General features: G+C 40.1%; 1 protein-coding gene across 1 annotated transcript in view; it reads right to left on the bottom strand.

Moving 5' to 3' along the window:
- Positions 1-17,658: 17,658 nt before the first annotated feature.
- The window catches only part of FAF1 (Fas associated factor 1), a 172,505-nt gene continuing 171,134 nt past the window's right edge, over positions 17,659-19,029 (bottom strand). Inside the window, exon 19 of the mRNA XM_035122849.2 lies at positions 17,659-18,792. Within this exon, the coding sequence (XP_034978740.1) occupies positions 18,709-18,792 (84 nt within the window). The 3' untranslated portion in view covers positions 17,659-18,708. The remainder of the gene's footprint in view (positions 18,793-19,029) is intronic.

Raw genomic sequence — 19,029 nt, 5'->3', positions numbered from 1 at the left:
AGAGCCCCTTTAAACAAACAGGCTCACCTTTAAAGACAAGTGCTCCTATAGAATAAGGCCCTGCGTGCTAATTGAGGGATCACCAGGGAGGCAGGGGCTAGGAAAGGGCCTGACCAGCATTCCCACAGCTATTGTATGGATTTTTAGGCTCTTAAAGAACCGTTCCCTTTCTCTCCCTTTTTATTTCCCAGCCCCTTGGGCCTGGATTAAAGTGACAGACAATTTTCCCTTCGCACCTTATTGATGCTTAAATGCACTTTGAGGTGATGTGAATAGGGCGGAGTGGGGAGGAGGGGAGGGGAGAGAGAGCTCTGTGAGAACACAATCAAGTGTGTGTGTTTGGGAGAACTACAAAGCTATCCACACTTGAAGGTGGAACAGAAGCAACAGTTTGGGTACAAAGTATTACAGCAAAGGCTGGGAATTGGCTGTGGGCTTTAGTGCCCTTGGTTCTCCCGCCCCCCGCCCCCTCCTCCTTCTTTTTACTCCGCAAAGGCCTCAGATGCATCCAAAGCAGCCTAAGAGGCAGCATTAAGGACAACTTTCCTGGGTCAGACCAAGGGCCCATCATGCCGACTCTTCGGTCTGAAACGGTTGTCGGCGTAACATGCAGCAAGGGAGCTTCTTTCCACACTGTAGAGTAAACAAGTGCGAAAAATAAGGCATCTGGGCAAGGAGATAACGTGTGGCATTCAGGGAGGAAGAAAGTAGAGAGATTATGGTTTGTGTAGCAGAAGGACCTGGTTTCCCAAGCATCTATGGCTAAAGGGTTTCAGGTAGCTGGGCAAGGAAGGACACTTCCACTGGCAGAGTTATTAACCCTTAAGGGCGAGGTGGACTAATATCCTACTCAGTATGAGGAAGCAGCCTTTTAGATCTTTGTCTATGCCAGCTAGAGGGGAAATGTGCCTAAACACTGGCATTCTTGCACATTCCACGCAAAGGCGTAGGAAATGTGAAGGAAAGGGAGTTCGAAATAGGGTATTTTCCTCGCTGTCCTGTAACTATGCATGGTCTCCAGCAGGAAACAACGGATAATGACCAAGCTGTGTTTGAAACTTTTCAGTTGAATGCACATTCTCTAATATCACTTTGTCAAAACAAAGTAAAAAAAATTCTTCCAGTAGCACCTTAGAGACTAACTAAGTTTGTCATAGGTATGAGCTTTCGTGTGCATGCACACTTCTTCAGATACACTCACTTTGTCAGTTACTTCAGCTGTTTAAGGAACAACTTAAACACGGCCTGCCATCTCTTCACATGTTGCGACAGCAAGTCCACGTGAGTCCATATTTCCTGAAAGCAAACGAAAGCAAAGCAACATGAATTTATTTTAATTCAAACACACACACAATGAGGAGTTTCATATTAATGGTTTTATGCATCTATTATACGACATATCCAGATAACACATATTATGTATATGCTGTCTGAGTAGAATTCTTAATTTTTTTTTGTTCTATTGGTACTGAAGCAGTTCCATATTCCTGATTAATTTTGGGCCTTTACAGCTGTATCCTGTGTAAGACGAGGAGAAATTAGAACAGGAAACTATTGTTCTGTGGGTGGATGCACCATCAAAATGACAGTGCAACATTCTCAATCCCTTATATAACTCTCAGGTGTCTGTATTGTACCGTCCACTTTTGAATTCATTGGTTGAAAAACCCCTAGGCATTTGCTCACTGAACTTGCACTGCAATGATAAGTCAATTCCCCAAACCACTCTGCTATTAGACAAAGGAGGTTCTTAGAAGAAGAGGCTAGGGTACGAAAACCCACCTGGAATTCCTTCATTCTAAGTAGAGGCATGTTACACTGTGTGTGTGTAGATTTTGTATATACTCACGAGTACTTCTATTATTAGTTCACATAGTCTGAATCCTGCCCTCTCCACCCATAAAATAAAATACTAGACTGAGAGAGCTGGTATCATCTGACTCACTTAGACACTGGGTGCCTGCCTCATGACAACAGCAACAACCCTAAAATCCACAATATGCCTCTTTACATAATCAGACAGTGTTGCCATATGATCAGATATCTCAAAATTGGGCTACAATGTAGTGTCAGTGGTCAGGCCCAGGACAGGAAGATCACCTTTAATGAACATATATACATAATACATATGTATATTAGATATATCTATTTAATGGCAGAGATCTGAAACATCCTGTGATACTAGTGTGCTGACATCACAGGGAAATCCAAATGCGGCTGACCTCCATCTTATCATGTGAGTTCATACTGTGTAATAACCCAACCTCCTCGCCCCAGGTAGGCAATTTTGTGGCAAGCCAAGCAGAAAACGGAGGGAAAGCAGCACTTCCCTCATTTGTGAGAGGCTCATTAGCAGAGCTCTTCTTGGAGTCTAATGATCGGAGCCCTTTTAAATGATATTTTATATTATCCCTACCCTTCTTGCTAACTTCAAACATGTGTTTTGTTTTGTTTCTTAAAAGGATCCGCTGGGTTCTTTTTTTGTTTTGTTTTGTTTTTACTTGTTTTGTTTTGTTTCAGGTAAAACCCAATCATTAAAATTCAGCCCCCGTCTCTTGCATCTGCTTCGTCTTTGCCAAATGAATTGCAGGGTGAGAGAAAAGCGATTGCATTCAAATCACAGATGGGGTGCAGGTTTTTGGAAGAAATTTGAGAAACACCATTGTCCCGAATCAAAACTCAGACCTTTGCTCCACAAAGGGGGTTGCTTTAAGCCCTCAGAGTTCTATGGCACTTGTTTTTTAAACTTTCAGGGTCTCACACAATGGCCTGCCACCTAAATGTCACAACCACTCTAATTCCAAGTGTGTCTCTTTCACTTAAAAAAAAAATTGGGTGGAGGCAGCAAAATTGAGGGGAGTGAAGGGCAGAATCACCATGCACAAGTTTCCTCTTCATTGCCAGGCCATGGTCCTTTGTGGGTAGGAACTGGGTGAAGTGGGATCCAATGCTTGAGTGAAAGTTGATCAAAGGACAATTACCCTACTTTTAAGGACATTCTTCATGGGATTCGCAAGGTAATGTGATTAAAAGGACTTTATATGAGCCAGCCCTGAAGGAGATGCAACACTAAGAAAGGAAGAGAGCAACTGTAGGCATGTACAAAATCATAGAATCATAGAGTTGGAGGAGACCACAAGGGCCATCCAGTCTAACCCCCTGCCAAGCAGGAAACACCAGCAAAGCATTCCTGACATATGCCTGTCAAGCCTCTGCTTAAAGACCTCCAAAGAAGGAGACTCCACCACACTCCTTGGTAGCAAATTCCACTGCCGAACAGCTCTTACTGTCAGGAAGTTCTTCCTAATGTTTAGGTGGAATCTTCTTTCTTGTAGTTTGAATCCATTGCTCCGTGTCCGCTTCTCTGGAGCAGCAGAAAACAATCTTTCTCCCTCCTCTATATGGCATCCTTTTATATATTTGAACATGGCTATCATATCACCCCTTAACCTTCTCTTCTCCAGGCTAAACATACCCAGCTCCCTAAGCCGTTCCTCATAAAGCATCGTTTCCAGGCCTTTGACCATTTTGGTTGCCCTCTTCTGGACACGTTCCAGCTTGTCAGTATCCTTCTTGAACTGTGGTGCCCAGAACTGGACACAGTACTCCAGATGAGGTCTGACCAGAGCAGAATACAGTGGTACTATTACTTCCCTTGATCTAGATGCTATACTCCTATTGATGCAGCCCAGAATTGCATTGGCTTTTTAAGCTGCTGCATCACACTGTTGACTCATGTCAAGTTTGTGGTCTACCAAGACTCCTAGATCCTTTTCACATGTACTGCTCTCAAGCCAGGTGTCTCCCATCCTGTATTTGTGCCTTTCATTTTTTTTTGCCCAAGTGTAGTACTTTACATTTATCCTTGTTAAAATTCATCTTGTTTGCTTTGGCCCAGTTGTCTAATCTGTTAAGGTCATTTTGAAGTGCGATCCTGTCCTCCCCTCCCAATTTGGTGTCGTCTGCAAACTTGCTCAGGATGCCCTCAAGCCCATCATCCAAGTCATTGCTAAAGATGTTGAATAAGACTGGGCCCAAGACAGAACCCTGTGGCACCCCACTAGTCACTACTCTCCAGGATGAGGAGGAGCCATTGATGAGCACCCTTTGGGTTCGGTCAGTCAGCCAGTTACAAATCCACTGAATGGTAGCATTGTCTAGGGGGCACATAAAAACTTGTTGCAGGCAATTCCACTGGGATTTTGAGAGCCTCTCTTGTTCCTATTCTACATAACACACCTACTCACATAGTAATTGTTGCCCCAGTAACTCTCAGGGCATTAAACATTATCCAGAAATGTGATGTATAAACATCACCACCATGTGCACTTGAATAAGAATTTCTTGCTAGAAGATGCAAGGGAATGCAGATGTAAAGCAACATCATTTTTTAGCATTGTTGTTGTTGTTTAGTCGTTCAGTCGTGTCCGACTCTTCGTGACCCCATGGACCAGAGCACGCCAGGCACTCCTGTCTTCATTTTTGAGCATATACTTCTCCAAACCCTAAGAAAAGCCCGTTCTTTTTGAGTTACATAAATCATTCCAGTTCATGGCATGTATAGCTGACTCTCATCTGATGGTCCTTTAACAGAGGAGATTATTTATTTTGCTTGCAAGGGTGGAGGCAAAAACTATAATGTTTTCAGAAAGATGGGGAAGTTGAAGGCAATGATGAAAGGGAAATTTGATCTGATGGGGGCACAATGAATTGTTTGGGTGTGTGGGTGTGGCCGCTGTTGGGGTGGATAGGCGGGGCTTGCTTCATTTGCCTTGCAAATGGTGTTGATGCAGCAACACCACCATCTATCTTTGCTTGTGGGAGGGGGCTCATGCGAAGTGCCAGATTATGGTATGTGCTGTGGTCTAGATTCTGTGCAACAGGGGAGCACACAGAAACATACAGGACACCACAGCCCTGCTCATTATATTTTCAATTATACTAAATCCTTTTGGGTTCAGGACACCTGAGAATTAGTAGCTCCTTCTCTTTAACATCCACATATGCCAAGGGGGTGGTGAGGAAACCACTGCACAGATATCTGGTCCCACTTTATAGAAGGTAGATTGTAGCTCTGTACATGTGCATATTGGGGAGGGGGCAGGGGAGAATTATTTATTTAATTAGAACCCATTAGGTTCTTCACTTTTTGCACCATACTCTCCATTGCTGTTTAATGCTGGTATTGTTTGTTTGTTGGATTTTCTGCTTTGCCTCGTTTTGTTGTTTATGTTTAAGGGGTTTAACAATTGTGCATTGTATCTTATTGTCTATATAAACTTGGCAAATTTGGATAGATGGGCAGAATAAGCATGAAATGAATGAATGAATGAAACTGGGAGCCACAGGTAATTGTCTGAAAGAGAGAGGCAACCTAGTACCTAATCCAAGGATTGCTTAGCATCAGTATTGATTGTGGGTTCCTTGCTCTTTCAGACACACACTCACTGGTTTCTGAGAAAGTTTAGCTCTTTGTGAATACGAGCTTCTTGGTTCCCTCAGATGTGAGTCCCAGAGAAAATTTCAGGCTTATGAAAACTTGACCAGGTAGGAAGTGAAGGCATTTGAAATATCCAGTTAACTCCTGGCATTTTAAAGAAGAGAGGCTGCAGCTTACAAGAAGTGTCATGCAAGCACTATAATAATTTAGGTGCAGAGTTCCTCATAAATGCCAGTAACCTTAAAGAAAATACAGTACAAGTAAAGATAAGCTAATGAATTGTTCAGTAACTGAATTCAGTGTTTTTGCCTTATTTTTAACAGCAGTTGCTAGATCAACATTGCAACAATAGCAGACACTACAAAACAGTGTTCCCTGTGTAATGCAATTTCATTCTGAACTAAGGAGGCCATTATATTCAATGGAACGGTGAGGTTCTTAAATGAGACCTCCCTTGAAGCAAATGGATATTTGTAATCCTATACGCTAGGAAGCGGGGGAGGGATTGAAATCTTGGTTTCTCAGCATCATCACATTGGGTGTGTGGCTCTCTAGATCAGCTCTACTAAGAGGATTGCTGTCCTGTGCATTCCTGAGGCATAGAGGGTGAGCTTGAGGCATTCTCCGCCCCCCCTACCCTTCACCCCCCCCCCAACACAAACAGAAGTTGAGAAGATGAGACACCCTTATTTGGGGCACAGCTGTTTAAGATGTAAAGACCCTTTAAGCATTTGGGAGCTCCTGCTTATAGCTCTGAGAAAGTAAACTTTGAATGACCCTCCAGGTTAGTTTAGTCTGGGATCTGAGAGCTGAAGGGTGGTAGAACCAGACTGTGGGTTTTCCCGCCAACAAAGTGGGGGTGGGGTGGGGGTGGGTGTCGTATCACTTCCCCTGGAAATGTGTGTTATCTTTAGGGCTGGGCAGCCCCCCCCCCACCACAGGCAGAAATTGACAGAAGTATTTTATTCCAGCAGGGAAGGCTGCCCAGTAGCGAGGAACAAGGCACATCTTGTTGTATAGTTGTGCAATGCACAGAGAGAGGCCTGCTCTCTCTTAGCACAGCAGAGCATAAAAAGAAGCAGGGTGTTTTCTGATCTATCTCCTTATCCACCCATCAAAAATGTGTGCACTCTAGAGGTAGGCTGAGGGTGTCATTTCATGACCAGAAGCCCATGCTAAAATATAAACACAAGGCACTGCTAGACAGCATGCTTTCCTACGTGTTATATTAAAATTTGAGGGCAAACGTTCACCTTCTGGTCTGTTATGTTCTTGAGCAACTGGGTCAGCATTCCTTTCTCCCGATCTCAGTGTTCTGCCTCCCCACCCTCATCCCAGCAGCCACAGGGACCTAGTTAGTAGAAATTATTCTTACTAGGTCTTTTACCTGCCCTTCACCGGAGAGTCCAAGGGTGGGTTACAGCAATATAGAAGTACAGCTTTAAAAACTGATTTAAACAAATGCATGCTACCTGAAGGCTCAGCTGTGAGTCCTAGGGTTCACCAAAGTACAAGAAAGCTGTAGGAAAGGGCTGTGAAGTGGCCATGGAATGCAGACTATTTGTTTCGTGGGGAAGAACCAGATAAGAGAGGGAATCAAATGGAGTATTATGGCGATGGGCATGGGTGCATCACCTGAATGGAATACTGAACAGGAGAACTACACACTGCAATGTTTTTTGTAGGTTCCAATTGTATATATGATCTGTAATTACATTTTTTCTAGTGCAAATCCAAGAGTTGCAAAGTGAGTCTTTAATAGAGTCCATGACCTCCTTTTTTAGAGTGACCTATGCCGAGTTTCCAATTTTAAAATCCCCTCATGTTGTGCTAACTTTAAATATAAGTATGAGCCTGAATAACGTCTAGTATATTTCTCTCGATTCATTTGTAGAAGATATGCCCCATGACGTATTGAAATCCTGTATTTCTTAGGAAACTGGCTGCTAGTTTCATGCTCAGGTTCTGCAGGGACTTTCTCATTGGTCAGACTTTCAAATAATAATTATTATTAATGGTGCATTCAAATAAGGACATAACCAGAAAAGTTGTTAGTTTTTCATTATCTGGAGGGGGGATATTCAGGCAATCATTTGCAGATTTACCTGTTACCTGTCATAAACATTATTTCCCTCTCCTGCTTTTATTAATTGTTTTGCTTCCTCCTCTTCCTCCTCCTCGTTGCAGTGACACCACTTTTATTTCTTCATTTTTAACCCATTTTTCATTCATATCATTTCCCAAAGCAGGGCACAGTAAAATTAATATGATTTAATAATATTTAAATAAGATTTAATTACTTGTTGAAAAGGGTTAGGTTCCCAGATCTGTCACACTGTGATAGGAAGCTGATTCGAAAGCTTAGGAACTTTTACCCCAAATGCTTGTTTGGCAGTGGCCTCTAACCCAACAGATGCTGGGACTGCCCATTCAAGATGTGGCAAGTAACTGAAAAGAAAAGCTCACAAAGGCAACTTTGCCTGTTCAATTACTTGAGAGGAAGCATGAGTCAAGCAGGGACTTGTTCATATCGAGCTAAAAGCAGGGGCCCATTGTCTTCCCCTTTTAGCTGCTGTCTCAATTTACCCGAGGCAGGAGAAAGAAGACTTGGTAGTTGAAGCAGCTCTAGCAACTTAGTGGAATGCCCTTTTCTGCTAAGGAGGATGTTGGGACCGCACGTCCCATCATTCCTATAGGAAAGTGTTTAAAACATGAGTCCTGCTGGATCAGACCAAAAGCCTGTCTCGTGCAGCATCCTCTTTTCCACAATGGCAAGATACCCACAAGCAGGACAAGAGAGCAATAACCCTCTCCCACTATTGCTCCCTAGCAGCTGGTGTTCATAAGCATGCTGCCTCTATTCTGGGAGACCAGAGGTGGCTATAATAACTAGAATTCCAATTGTCTACTTGGAAGGGACCTTGAAAATCATCTAGTCAAACTTCCTGCTCCATGGTAGTTTGTAGTCTCAGTGCACTTCTTGGCAGGAAAGGAAGCTCTGCTGCCTTCATTTTCCCCTTCTTCTGACCTAGGGAATTTGAGAGGGTACTGGGGAGGGGCAAGGTAAGGTGTTCAAACACCCATTAATGTTTGTGTACCCTTGCTAGGAGTATATGCAAAAGGGCTCATTATAAATAAAGTACATGCCCCTTGAAACTAATGTAAGACATTAATTTGGCTGCTCCATTTTGGACTAGCTGCAATTTTCCAGTAGCCTTCAAGGGCAATCCCTTGTAAGCAATCCCATGTTTCACACAATACATGTGTGTCATCTGTAAAATTGACACAAGCCCCTCTCTCTGTTTAAGCAAGTGTAGGGAAACAAATTTTAGTGACCCTCACATCAATAATTAACTGTTAACTTGTAATTCAATCAAATGTCTCAAAGGGCACATAAATTGGGCCAGGAAGAGCTTATCTCTGATTTTTGCTATGTGATAAAGAACTCAGAGGAAATGTTTTCTAGTAAGGGAAGTAGCATTTCATATCTGGCAGCAAAATCTTTTGGGCCAACCCTAGTTGTTTACCATATACATATTTGGCCAGGTTTGTAGAGTTCAGATTATATCCTTTCCCTTTCTTCCTTTCTTACTGGTTCCCAAGTGCAATATGAGGATTGTGTGGCTTGGTAGCAAACTTCATTGGTTTGCTGTAGTTGGATGGGGGTGTTTGAACTGTAGGAGAGTCACTTTAGACTGAGGTGAAAATTCTAAGGGTGTTGGTAGTTAAAAACTAGACAGATTAGTGGGGTTGCCTTTGGGGGTTTGGGGACTGATCAGACTTCATCCAAAGGAGAAGGGTGTCTTGCGTGGATGTCTAGCCATCTGGCCTTTCTGATAGACTGAGGAAACCTTTTGAGATTAGGCCCACCACAGTTAAAATGGAACATTGCTTTTAAGACTTCAGATGGGCACTTGGTATTACCGGTATTAGCCAACAGAAATAAATGACTTGCAGTCTGGACAGGCCTCTTCACTAATGGACTTTTGGGGTTCCAAAATGTGTCTGGCTTCTGTGAAAGAGAGAAGTGACTTTTGGGGTTAGCATGAGCATCTAGAGGAAATACAAGTAAGTTCTGCATTTCAGAAGATTATTAATAACATTCAAATGGGACCCATATGACATATCACAATAATTTCTATTCAGCCCAACCCCTTAAAAAAGCACATCCCCAAACCTATTGGTTTAGATACAAATATAAATTGCAACATCCACACTGAATGGCTAAACAAAAGTAACATTATGAAACTGAGCAAGATTGAAAGCAACAGGCTCTTTCCATGAAAAAAACAGAAATGATTAAAATAAATCTTAATATGCAAATATGTTCCTGCAAGTTGTGTGTATATAAAAGACAAAGGCTCCCAAGCAATGCTGATAGGTTTTAGATTTGATCTATTTTCATCCTCAATTTCCTGGCAGTTAGAGAGGCAATATAAACACAATTGTATTAACTTTTTTTTTTATGATTAAAAAAAAACTTTATTTCGAATTTCAAGATATACAACAAAAGAAATAACAAACTTAAATGAGCTAAAATCCATCATTTGCATAAATACAACCCCCCTTTACCCTCCCTGTCCCTCCCCTCCCCTCTATACTTCCCTCCGCACTATTTCGACTTCCTTTTCCATTCTTGAACTCACTCGTGCATTTTCTTCCAATATAATTCCACTTTACTATTTAAATTCCCAATTAGTTGTTTTTGTTTTTATTCCCTTCATATCCCCTAGTCTACACATGTTAACATATCTTCCTTCGAACAATGTTTCCTCATATACTCATCATAGCTTTCCCACTCCTTTCTTAATTTCTGCTTCGACTGATTCCTTACAGCTGCTGTTAATCTTGCCAGTAGTAAATACTCGCTCAATTTATTAATCCATTCTTCTACTGATGGTATCCTAGCAGATTTCCAATTTGCTGCTATTAGCATTCTTGCAGCTGTACTGGCATATAGGAAAACCTTTATATTTTCTTTAGGGATTTCCTCATTTAACAAACCTAATAAATACATATCTGGTTTTTTTGATATTGATCGTTTCATCATTCTTTTCATTTCTTCATGTATATTGTTCCAAAATTTTACTATCTCCTCACATTCCCACCATAAATGGATAAAAGTTCCCGGTTTTTTACTACATCTCCAGCACAAATTGGATTTGATTTTATAAATCTTCGCCAGTTTCACAGGTGTTAAATACCATCTGTAGTAGATTTTCAAGAAGTTTTCTTTTAAATTGTTAGCAGCTGTAAATTTGATGTCCTGACCCCACAACTTATCCCATTGTTCGATGGTAATTGTATGGCCAAGATCTTTTGACCATTTTATCATTGCCTCTTTCGTACTCTCCTCCATTAGATCCCAATTTAAGAGTAAGCTATATGTTTTAGATAATACTTTCTTTTTGTTTTGGATGACCTCTAATTCAAATTTGGAACTTTCTTTTGTAAACCCTAATTTTTTATCTTTTTGGAAAACACTGATTAACTGTATATATTGCCAATTATTAATTCCTAACTTTTTAAATTCTTCATATCCCTTCAATTTATAATTACCTTGTTCTTCTTTTATTAGATCTCTATACCTTGGCCAATTCTTTTCATTATATAATCTTTTAATGGCATATGCCTCGATTGGTGATATCCACCAAGGCGTCAGCGGTTCCGCAAATCTCTTATATCTCCTCCACACTTTATATAATGCCCCTCTTAATATGTGATTTAAAAACTCTTTATTTACTTTCTCTTTTTCATAATTTAAATACGCGTGCCAGCCGGATCTACAATTATAACTTTCCAAATCTAAAATTCTATTTTCACCCAATTTAATCCAATCCTTTATCCAAATTAGACATTCTGCCTCATAATATAGTTTCAAATTTGGCAATGAGAACCCTCCCCTATCCCTTCGTTCTGTTAGTAATTTATATTTAATCCGTGGTCTCTTTCCTTGCCATATGAAATTCGTTATATCCTTTCGCCAGACTTCGAAGCATCCTTCCTCTCTAATAATGGGGATTGTTTGAAATAGGTACAGCATCCTTGGCAGAATATTCATTTTGACTATTGAGACCCTCCCTAATATTGATAATTGCAATTTTTCCCACTTTTGTAAATCCCTTCTAATTTCGCCCCACACTTTCTCATAATTATTCTTATACAAATTTATATTTTTCATCGTTATATTTATACCTAAATATTTGGCTTTATTCACAATTTTTAATCCAATTTTGGTTTCTAATTCCTTTTGCTCTTTTTCTTGCATATTTTTTACTAATAACTTTGTTTTTTCTTTATTTAATTTGAACCCTGATACTACCCCAAATTCATTAATTATCTCCAATGCCTTGCTTATACTGGTCTCAGGGTCTTCCACCGTTATTATAACATCATCTGCGAAGGCTCTCGTTTTGAAAATTTCCTTCCCCACCTTTATGCCTTTTACTTCTTCCTCTTCTCTTAATTTATTCAATAATATCTCCAATGTAAATATAAATAACAATTGTATTAACTTTTAAAAACTTAAAGCAGTTTGCCATCTGGTTACCTAAGGACAGCCTACATCCATTGCACCCTGCCTATAATCTAAGATCTGTATTAGAGGTCTTGCCATGTTTGCCTATTGTGAAATCAGCACGGTTGATGAGCATACGAGACAGGGCTTTCTCAGTGGTGGCTCCACTTTATGGAACTCTCTTCCAGTTAACATTTACTTGGCCCACTAAGTTTTAGTATTCAATAAAGCCTTCAAATCTTATCTTTTTACTATTGCCTTTCTTTAAAAGAGTTTAGGTCAGAGGTAGCTTATTTGGTGTTGCTGTGTTGCTGTTTAGGACTGCAACTCTCATCAGCCACAGCCAGTGGTCAAGCTGCAGTCCACAGCATCTGGAGGGCACTTTGTTGGTTACCTCTTGTTTAGGTGCTTTAACAGTTTCTTTCATGAATCAATTTGCTGCCTCCACTCAACGCTTCCTATTTTGTCTGATATTCTAGTTTTTTTTAATAAAAAAATTCTTGTCTCTCTCTTCTTTTGATAGCTTGATCCTGAAAAGCAATTAATAACTGAAATAAATACATACATGTTCGAAAGCTTTCATTTCCCTCACAGAGGCAAGCTTTCATTTCCTTCATTTCCCCCAATCATCCATTGCCTCCTTTTTAGAGAAATAACTTGCCTATGGAATTTTCTTAATGCAGCCAGTCAAGAGTTCGGCTTCCTTTTTCTCAGTTCAATAATCTTATGTCTTTGACACAAAGTTATACAAGTGTAGCCAATGTACAAAAAACCACCAGTCTCCCCTGAGCAAGTGGAACTATACAAACACATACTGTAGAAGTATTTTCTTAGAGCTGCAACATATTTGCAACTTTCTGTGCAGTGTTGGAAAAACATTTTCCCAACCTCTTGCGCACAAACTTTGTGTAAAGTGGCTTAGGGCACAAAGGGAAGGTGAGCAGGTTCACTTCTGTCAAGTGGCTTGATGGAAGATTTCCTCTGGGAAACCCATTTGTGCCATCTTGAGTAACATGAGGGAAGAAAGGTGGAATCTAATGTAGCAAATAAAATAAATAAAAGCCTAGCCCTCTTATTAAAATACGCATTTTTCCCTCCATGGAGCTGAACTTAATGCAGGACTTTGTTTAATATTAAATGGCCCATACCAAGATAGCAACAATTCTGAGTGGATGCACACTCCATTTTCTGAGTGCATCTTGAAGCTCAGTTAAAACATCACTTATTTGCAAAACACCAGAAAATGTAGGAGGAGAATTGATGGTGTGTACGTTGGAATAGGTGGCAGGCTTGTGATATGCAGAATTCCAGAATGAGTTCCGAAGCACATGCCTGTACTGGTGAGTTAGACTGACCAGTTGCCATTACACATTTATTGCTACTTAAGTACATGTAGGAGTATTGCAGAAGATTGCAACAAGCTAGCCCCAAGGACATCAGTTTCTTGAAACATAGTCAGCAAGGGATGTGTGCAAGAAAGCAGGTTTAGGCTCATGCAAAGGTGGATACACATCTGCACTGCAAAAAATCAGAGCCCTCCAAATATTTGAAGGGACCAGGGCATGCTTCCCCCTGGATTTTCCTCCCGGTAGTACCCTGATGCTCCCCACAACCTACTGGGGGGGGGGCAGGATGGATGTTGTTGAGAAGTAGCACTGGGAATGGATGGCTGTGAGCAGGCTGGCAATGAGAACACAAGCACTAGACCAGTGATGGCCAAACTTGGCCCTCCAGCTGTTTTGGGATTACAACTCCCATCATCCCTAGCTAACAGGACCAGTGGTCAGGGATTATGGGAATTGTAGTCCCAAAACAGCTGGAGGGCCACGTTTGGCCACCACTGCACTAGACAAATCATCAGTAACAGCCATGGGTGTAGCCGGGGGCGGGGAGCTGCCCCTCTAAATCAATAAAAATCAATACAAATCTGAGGGTCTGCCCTCCAACAAAAGCCTACATCCCTAACAAAAATCCTGGCTACACCTATGGTAGCAGCCACTGTCTTAAAAAGGTAAAGGGGACCCCTGACCATTAGGTCCAGTCATGACCGACTGGGGTTGTGGCGCTTATCTCGCTTCACTGGCCGAGCGAGCTGGCGTACAGCTTCCGGGTCACGTGGCCAGCATGACAGAGCTGCTTCTGGCAAACCAGAGCAGCACATGGAAATGCCGTTTACCTTCCCGCCAGAGCAGTACCTGTTTATCTACTTGCACTTTGATGTGCTTTCGAACTGCTAGGTTGGCAGGAGCTGGGACCGAGCAACGGGAGCTCATCCCGTCGCGGGGATTTGAACCACCGACCTTCTGATTGGCAAGCCCTAGGCTCTGTGGTTTAACCCACAGCACCACCCACGTCCCCAGCCACTGTCTTAATTGCCCTTAAAAGCTTTGTTGGGCTCCAGAGGCTCCAGCGTTTTTCTTCTCAGTGCTGTGCCCTTTAAAAATGTATGGGGGGGGGGGAGTAGCCAACTAAGCAGTTGCACTAGTCAGTGTTTTAGCACAGTGGAACTTCCTGCCCTCTTTTTTCTTTGCACACACTGTAAATCTGCTCTGGAGGATTGGGGAAACAGATTTAAGGGATGGAACAGATTTAAGGGGTGCAAGGAAGTTCCACTACATGGCTAAAACTCATTCAACTGGCAGAACTGTTTACTTGTATATGGGCCACATTATTTTAAGGGGGAAGTTGATGTAAGCAAATATCACACTGAACTGTCTAGTTGAGTCTTTGTATGTAAATGTGGATGCATGTTCCTGTCTGTGTCCAGCACACTGAAATGGTGCTTTTATCACAATACTTGTTTGTAAACTGTTTTAAGTAAAAACACATTTAGAAAGGTATGATACATATTTTATTAGAAATTAAAAGAAGTAGTTGTGCAGAACTAGTGATGTGCAAGTAGAGCTGGACTGCAGCCCAGATCTAACATGCCAAACTGTTGCCTTGATAAAAATTAGAAACAAACCCGAAGTATATGGGAATACACTATATTATACTTATACCCTCGTTGTGCCCTCAAAAGCCCCATCAAACACAAGGAAGGCTACACTGTTCATCCCTGGACTACTTAGTGTTTGATCTTTAAAAAGAGACATTCTTTCTCTTAACAAAATAAAAGTAAAATAGAAAAATTCCTTCCAGTAGCACCTTAGAGACCAACTAAGGTTGTCATTGGTATGAGCTTTCGTGTGCATGCACACTTGTAACTATTCTTTCTCTTAGTTATGGAGAGGAATGAAAGAACAATGATGGACTCTTCCAAGACAAAGGTAAATTATATTTTAGTATAAACTTCAGTGTAACTGCAAATTTATTTAATGTTTCTAATGTCACTGAAAAAGTACAATTTATGAAAGCTGTTGTCCTGTTCTGCTACATCTTTTCTTTTTTTAAGGCGGTTCCATAAAAACTCACCCCCATTCAATGTAAAGAGTGTAGGTGAAGAGAATACAGAGGAGACATTTGGGTTTTGCATAATCTCTAATATCAGTTTAAACATCAATGTAAAAATGAGGAGGTACATCGGAGGCAGCACTCATTGCTGCCAGGGAGCCCCCCCCCTTTCCCCATCATACTGAATGGGATAATAGACACAAAAAGGAACACTTTCTTACAAGTTTCCATTAATTGACAACAGTAATGCCTTAAGATTTAATACTAATGCATTCAAGACATTAATGATAATCCATTAATATGAGGGACCTGCCAATGTAAAAGTGGAATCAAAGATATGATCCATTGTAACAATGTAACAGTTCGGTGGGGATAACAGCTTGCATATTGAATATAAAGGGCTGGTGAATTGATATCAGCAAAGAAAATGTGACTATTACGGTGGCTTTGAAACAGAGAAAAAATGGGCACATATAAAATTGTCATTAAATACTATTGCTACATGAACAACAAGCAGCATTATGGGCCCATATTTGTGAAGACCTTTGATTACAGAAGTTTGTGTTCCCTAAAAATCCAAATGTTAGGAATAAATCAATCATTAGCAGTATTTTATTTTAATAGGAAGATATGCATTCTTGCAGTCCTCCAAGACAATGCCTCATAGACTCAAAAGTGAACAGCAGGTAGAATTAGTTTTACATGGAGAAAATTACAACTGAATTGGCACAACAGAAGCCTACAGCCAATTTCATGCTGGATGTATACATTCACTAACCAACCAACCAACCAACCACACAGCATAAACATATCCACAAATTCAGATCAAGTTGTGGAAGAGTATAGGAAACTACCTTTAAAACCTCGAACTGCTATTCCTGTCAATCATTTGGGTGCATTTGCAACTTGAGTATGAGATCATGCGAGATGAAAAGAAATACTGTAAGTAAACAAATGTTGATGTTGAGATGGGTAAAACGGAAGCATAGGATAAAATAGGTCACAAGAAGATTAAACTACATTTAATAAATTAATAGGGAAGTGAAAATGTGTAGCCAAAATATAAGAAATAAAGCTGAAGAAGATAAAAACAGCACAATGACCTCACAAATGAAACTTATTATATAAGATAAAGGTAACTTAAAAAATATTCTATACAATGATCTGGTTTCCACATCACTTTAAACCATACATAAAAATGAACATGCAGTGTGCTGGTGCACAGTACAGTACTGGAAAATTTCTCTCTGCTTCTGCTACACTGCTGGAAAACAAGCCAGAATTTAGAGAGAAACAAACCATGAAGCTAGGTTTGGATGTCACAGCAAGTCACTCTGGCTTGTTTCATAGTGGCACAGCAGCAGCAGGAGCAGGAGAGGAACAGAGCAAGAACTTTTGAGCACCATGCACTAGCATGCTGCATGTTCACATTAAACCTTTAATGTGATGTGCAAACCATGCTAATGCATATCAATATTTCAGCAAGCCCACTCATTAGAAGTATGGTTGACAACAATTTAAATGAACATTCGCAGATGAATGCTAATTAAGGGCACAATTCAGAATCTACTTGCTTCAGAGAGAATTTTGATGCAGAAACAAGTGGTAGACCACAGTTCCATTAATTCCATTGGACGGGTTAAGCATGACCTTAACTGTCTCTAATTAAACTGCATGGGACTTTTAACTTGGAGTAGATTTCATTCTTCCTACTTATGTATGGAATTTGTCTTTTACATTTCTTACTTCTGTTTGCAACTTGTATAGCTTTTCAATTAAGGTAAGAAGCTGGATTTTCCCAATACATTCCATATTGTCTAATGTTGAGTTTCATGTACTGTAGGATGGGGGGTGGGTCGTGCGTGAAATAGTTAGTTTGACATGAATACATCACTATATGTCCTGTGTGCATTCACTAACGTAATTGTTTTAGAAGACTCCCCCCTCCACATTTTGCATTTTTGGTAAAAAATAATATATCGGCTTTACTAGCCACCTAATAATCATAGACTAATTTCATATATCCAACTTTCTGAAAAGTAGAACACCACTGACAATGTTTATAAGTTTGTTTCTGATTCATATTATGTTCTGTTTAGTAGCTGATGTTTCTGCGGTGCTCTCGAATGCTATACCCTACACCTAGATTTTTGTTGCTTTTTTTTAACAAAAAGCTTATAAATTTTTTTTGATACAATGTTAGGCAGCAGGTATAGTTGGTTTGGTTTGTATACTTCAGGCTTCAGAACCAGTTCCCTGGGTACACATTACTCAGGATCAATAATGAAAATGCAATGAGGAAGATTTCTTAATACACTGTAATTTTACTTTTTTATTGTTTGGTGAAATAAACAAGGTGCTTTAAAACAGCAGGGGGGGAATACAAACAAGTGCCAGAATGAAAGGAAGCAAAAAGGAAATAAAGGGGCAGAGAGAAGGGTTCCTGTAATTTCTTCTACAATGATGAGCAAAAAATAAAATAAAATGTGTGTTTGCTATTTGAAACACTTTTAGAGACTGGTAGTCAATATCAACTTATTACTGAACTATCAGCTAGATACCAGTTATTTAGTACTGGCCCATTTCTGAACATTATTTAGATATTCACACCATCAGCAGTTCAGCACACTGCAGTGTAATGGAAAGTACTCCCTAAACTGAATTGGAACTGAGATTCAAAAGGGAAAAAAGGTAAATAAATATCTTGCATATATGTCAAACTATATTCTCCAAACAAAACCTTACATCTTATGAAAGGAGTCAGAAAGTACCAACAAAACAAAACAAAAAAAGGTTTCTGCTTTCTACTACTATAATACTGTTAAATCTCCAAGGCTGAAAATGTCCCATGTGTTGATTTTCTGCCTTTTTTAAAAAAATTAGGTGGTAAAGTAGAAATTCAAACACAGGAAGAAAATGCATATGTATGAGAGCACTGGTTCACCGAGATATCAAATATACAGTATTCTAGTGTCAAAAGTACAGGCAGAAATGTCCAAGAATTCTTGGTGAAAAGGGGGTAATTGAGGAGTAAAAATTCTACTTGACAATCACTCACATTTTAACAGTGCATTAATTATAACAAAAGCCAGATGGTAAGTGAGCAACAGAGTCATAGTGTTCAGTGTTTACTGCAGAATATTTCTTTTCTGCTCATTTAAATGAGGTTGGAAACATATACTCATGTATGGAAAACTTTTAAGGAGCTATGTTTATTCTTCCTTCCCGGCTTCTTGAAAGAGGCAGAGTTGTGACATTGATTTTTGAGTTACATGACAGAACACGGTGATTTGGATAAAGCGTTCACCGTGCCTCGTTCATTATCAAAGAATTTCTTAGTCCTCCAATCTGGCTCGATCTATTCTTTTGCCTCTAGGAAAAGTGTTTCTTGAGGGTACAATTTTAATTCCAGTAATGATTTATTTGGATCCAGCTGGCTCACCTGCGAAGACAAGAAAAAAACTGAAAAAACAAGTACAGGTAGCCGTCATATACATTTTCAAAAGCAGACTGATAACTATTTTAGGGACTTTTTATTTCTTTGCTTATAACATTCAGAAAAATAGGACCAATTCATACATAAGAATATGTATATATTTGCAATGGGCTGCAAGAAAGATGGGTTTATTGTAAGTTGCATTTCGTATCACCTGGCAAAAGGTCTCTTATTTTATTTATT

This window comes from Zootoca vivipara, chromosome 7 (assembly GCF_963506605.1).
Source record: "Zootoca vivipara chromosome 7, rZooViv1.1, whole genome shotgun sequence".
Classification (NCBI taxonomy): Eukaryota; Metazoa; Chordata; class Lepidosauria; order Squamata; family Lacertidae; genus Zootoca; species Zootoca vivipara.
This window is presented reverse-complemented; position numbering and strand designations above follow the sequence as displayed.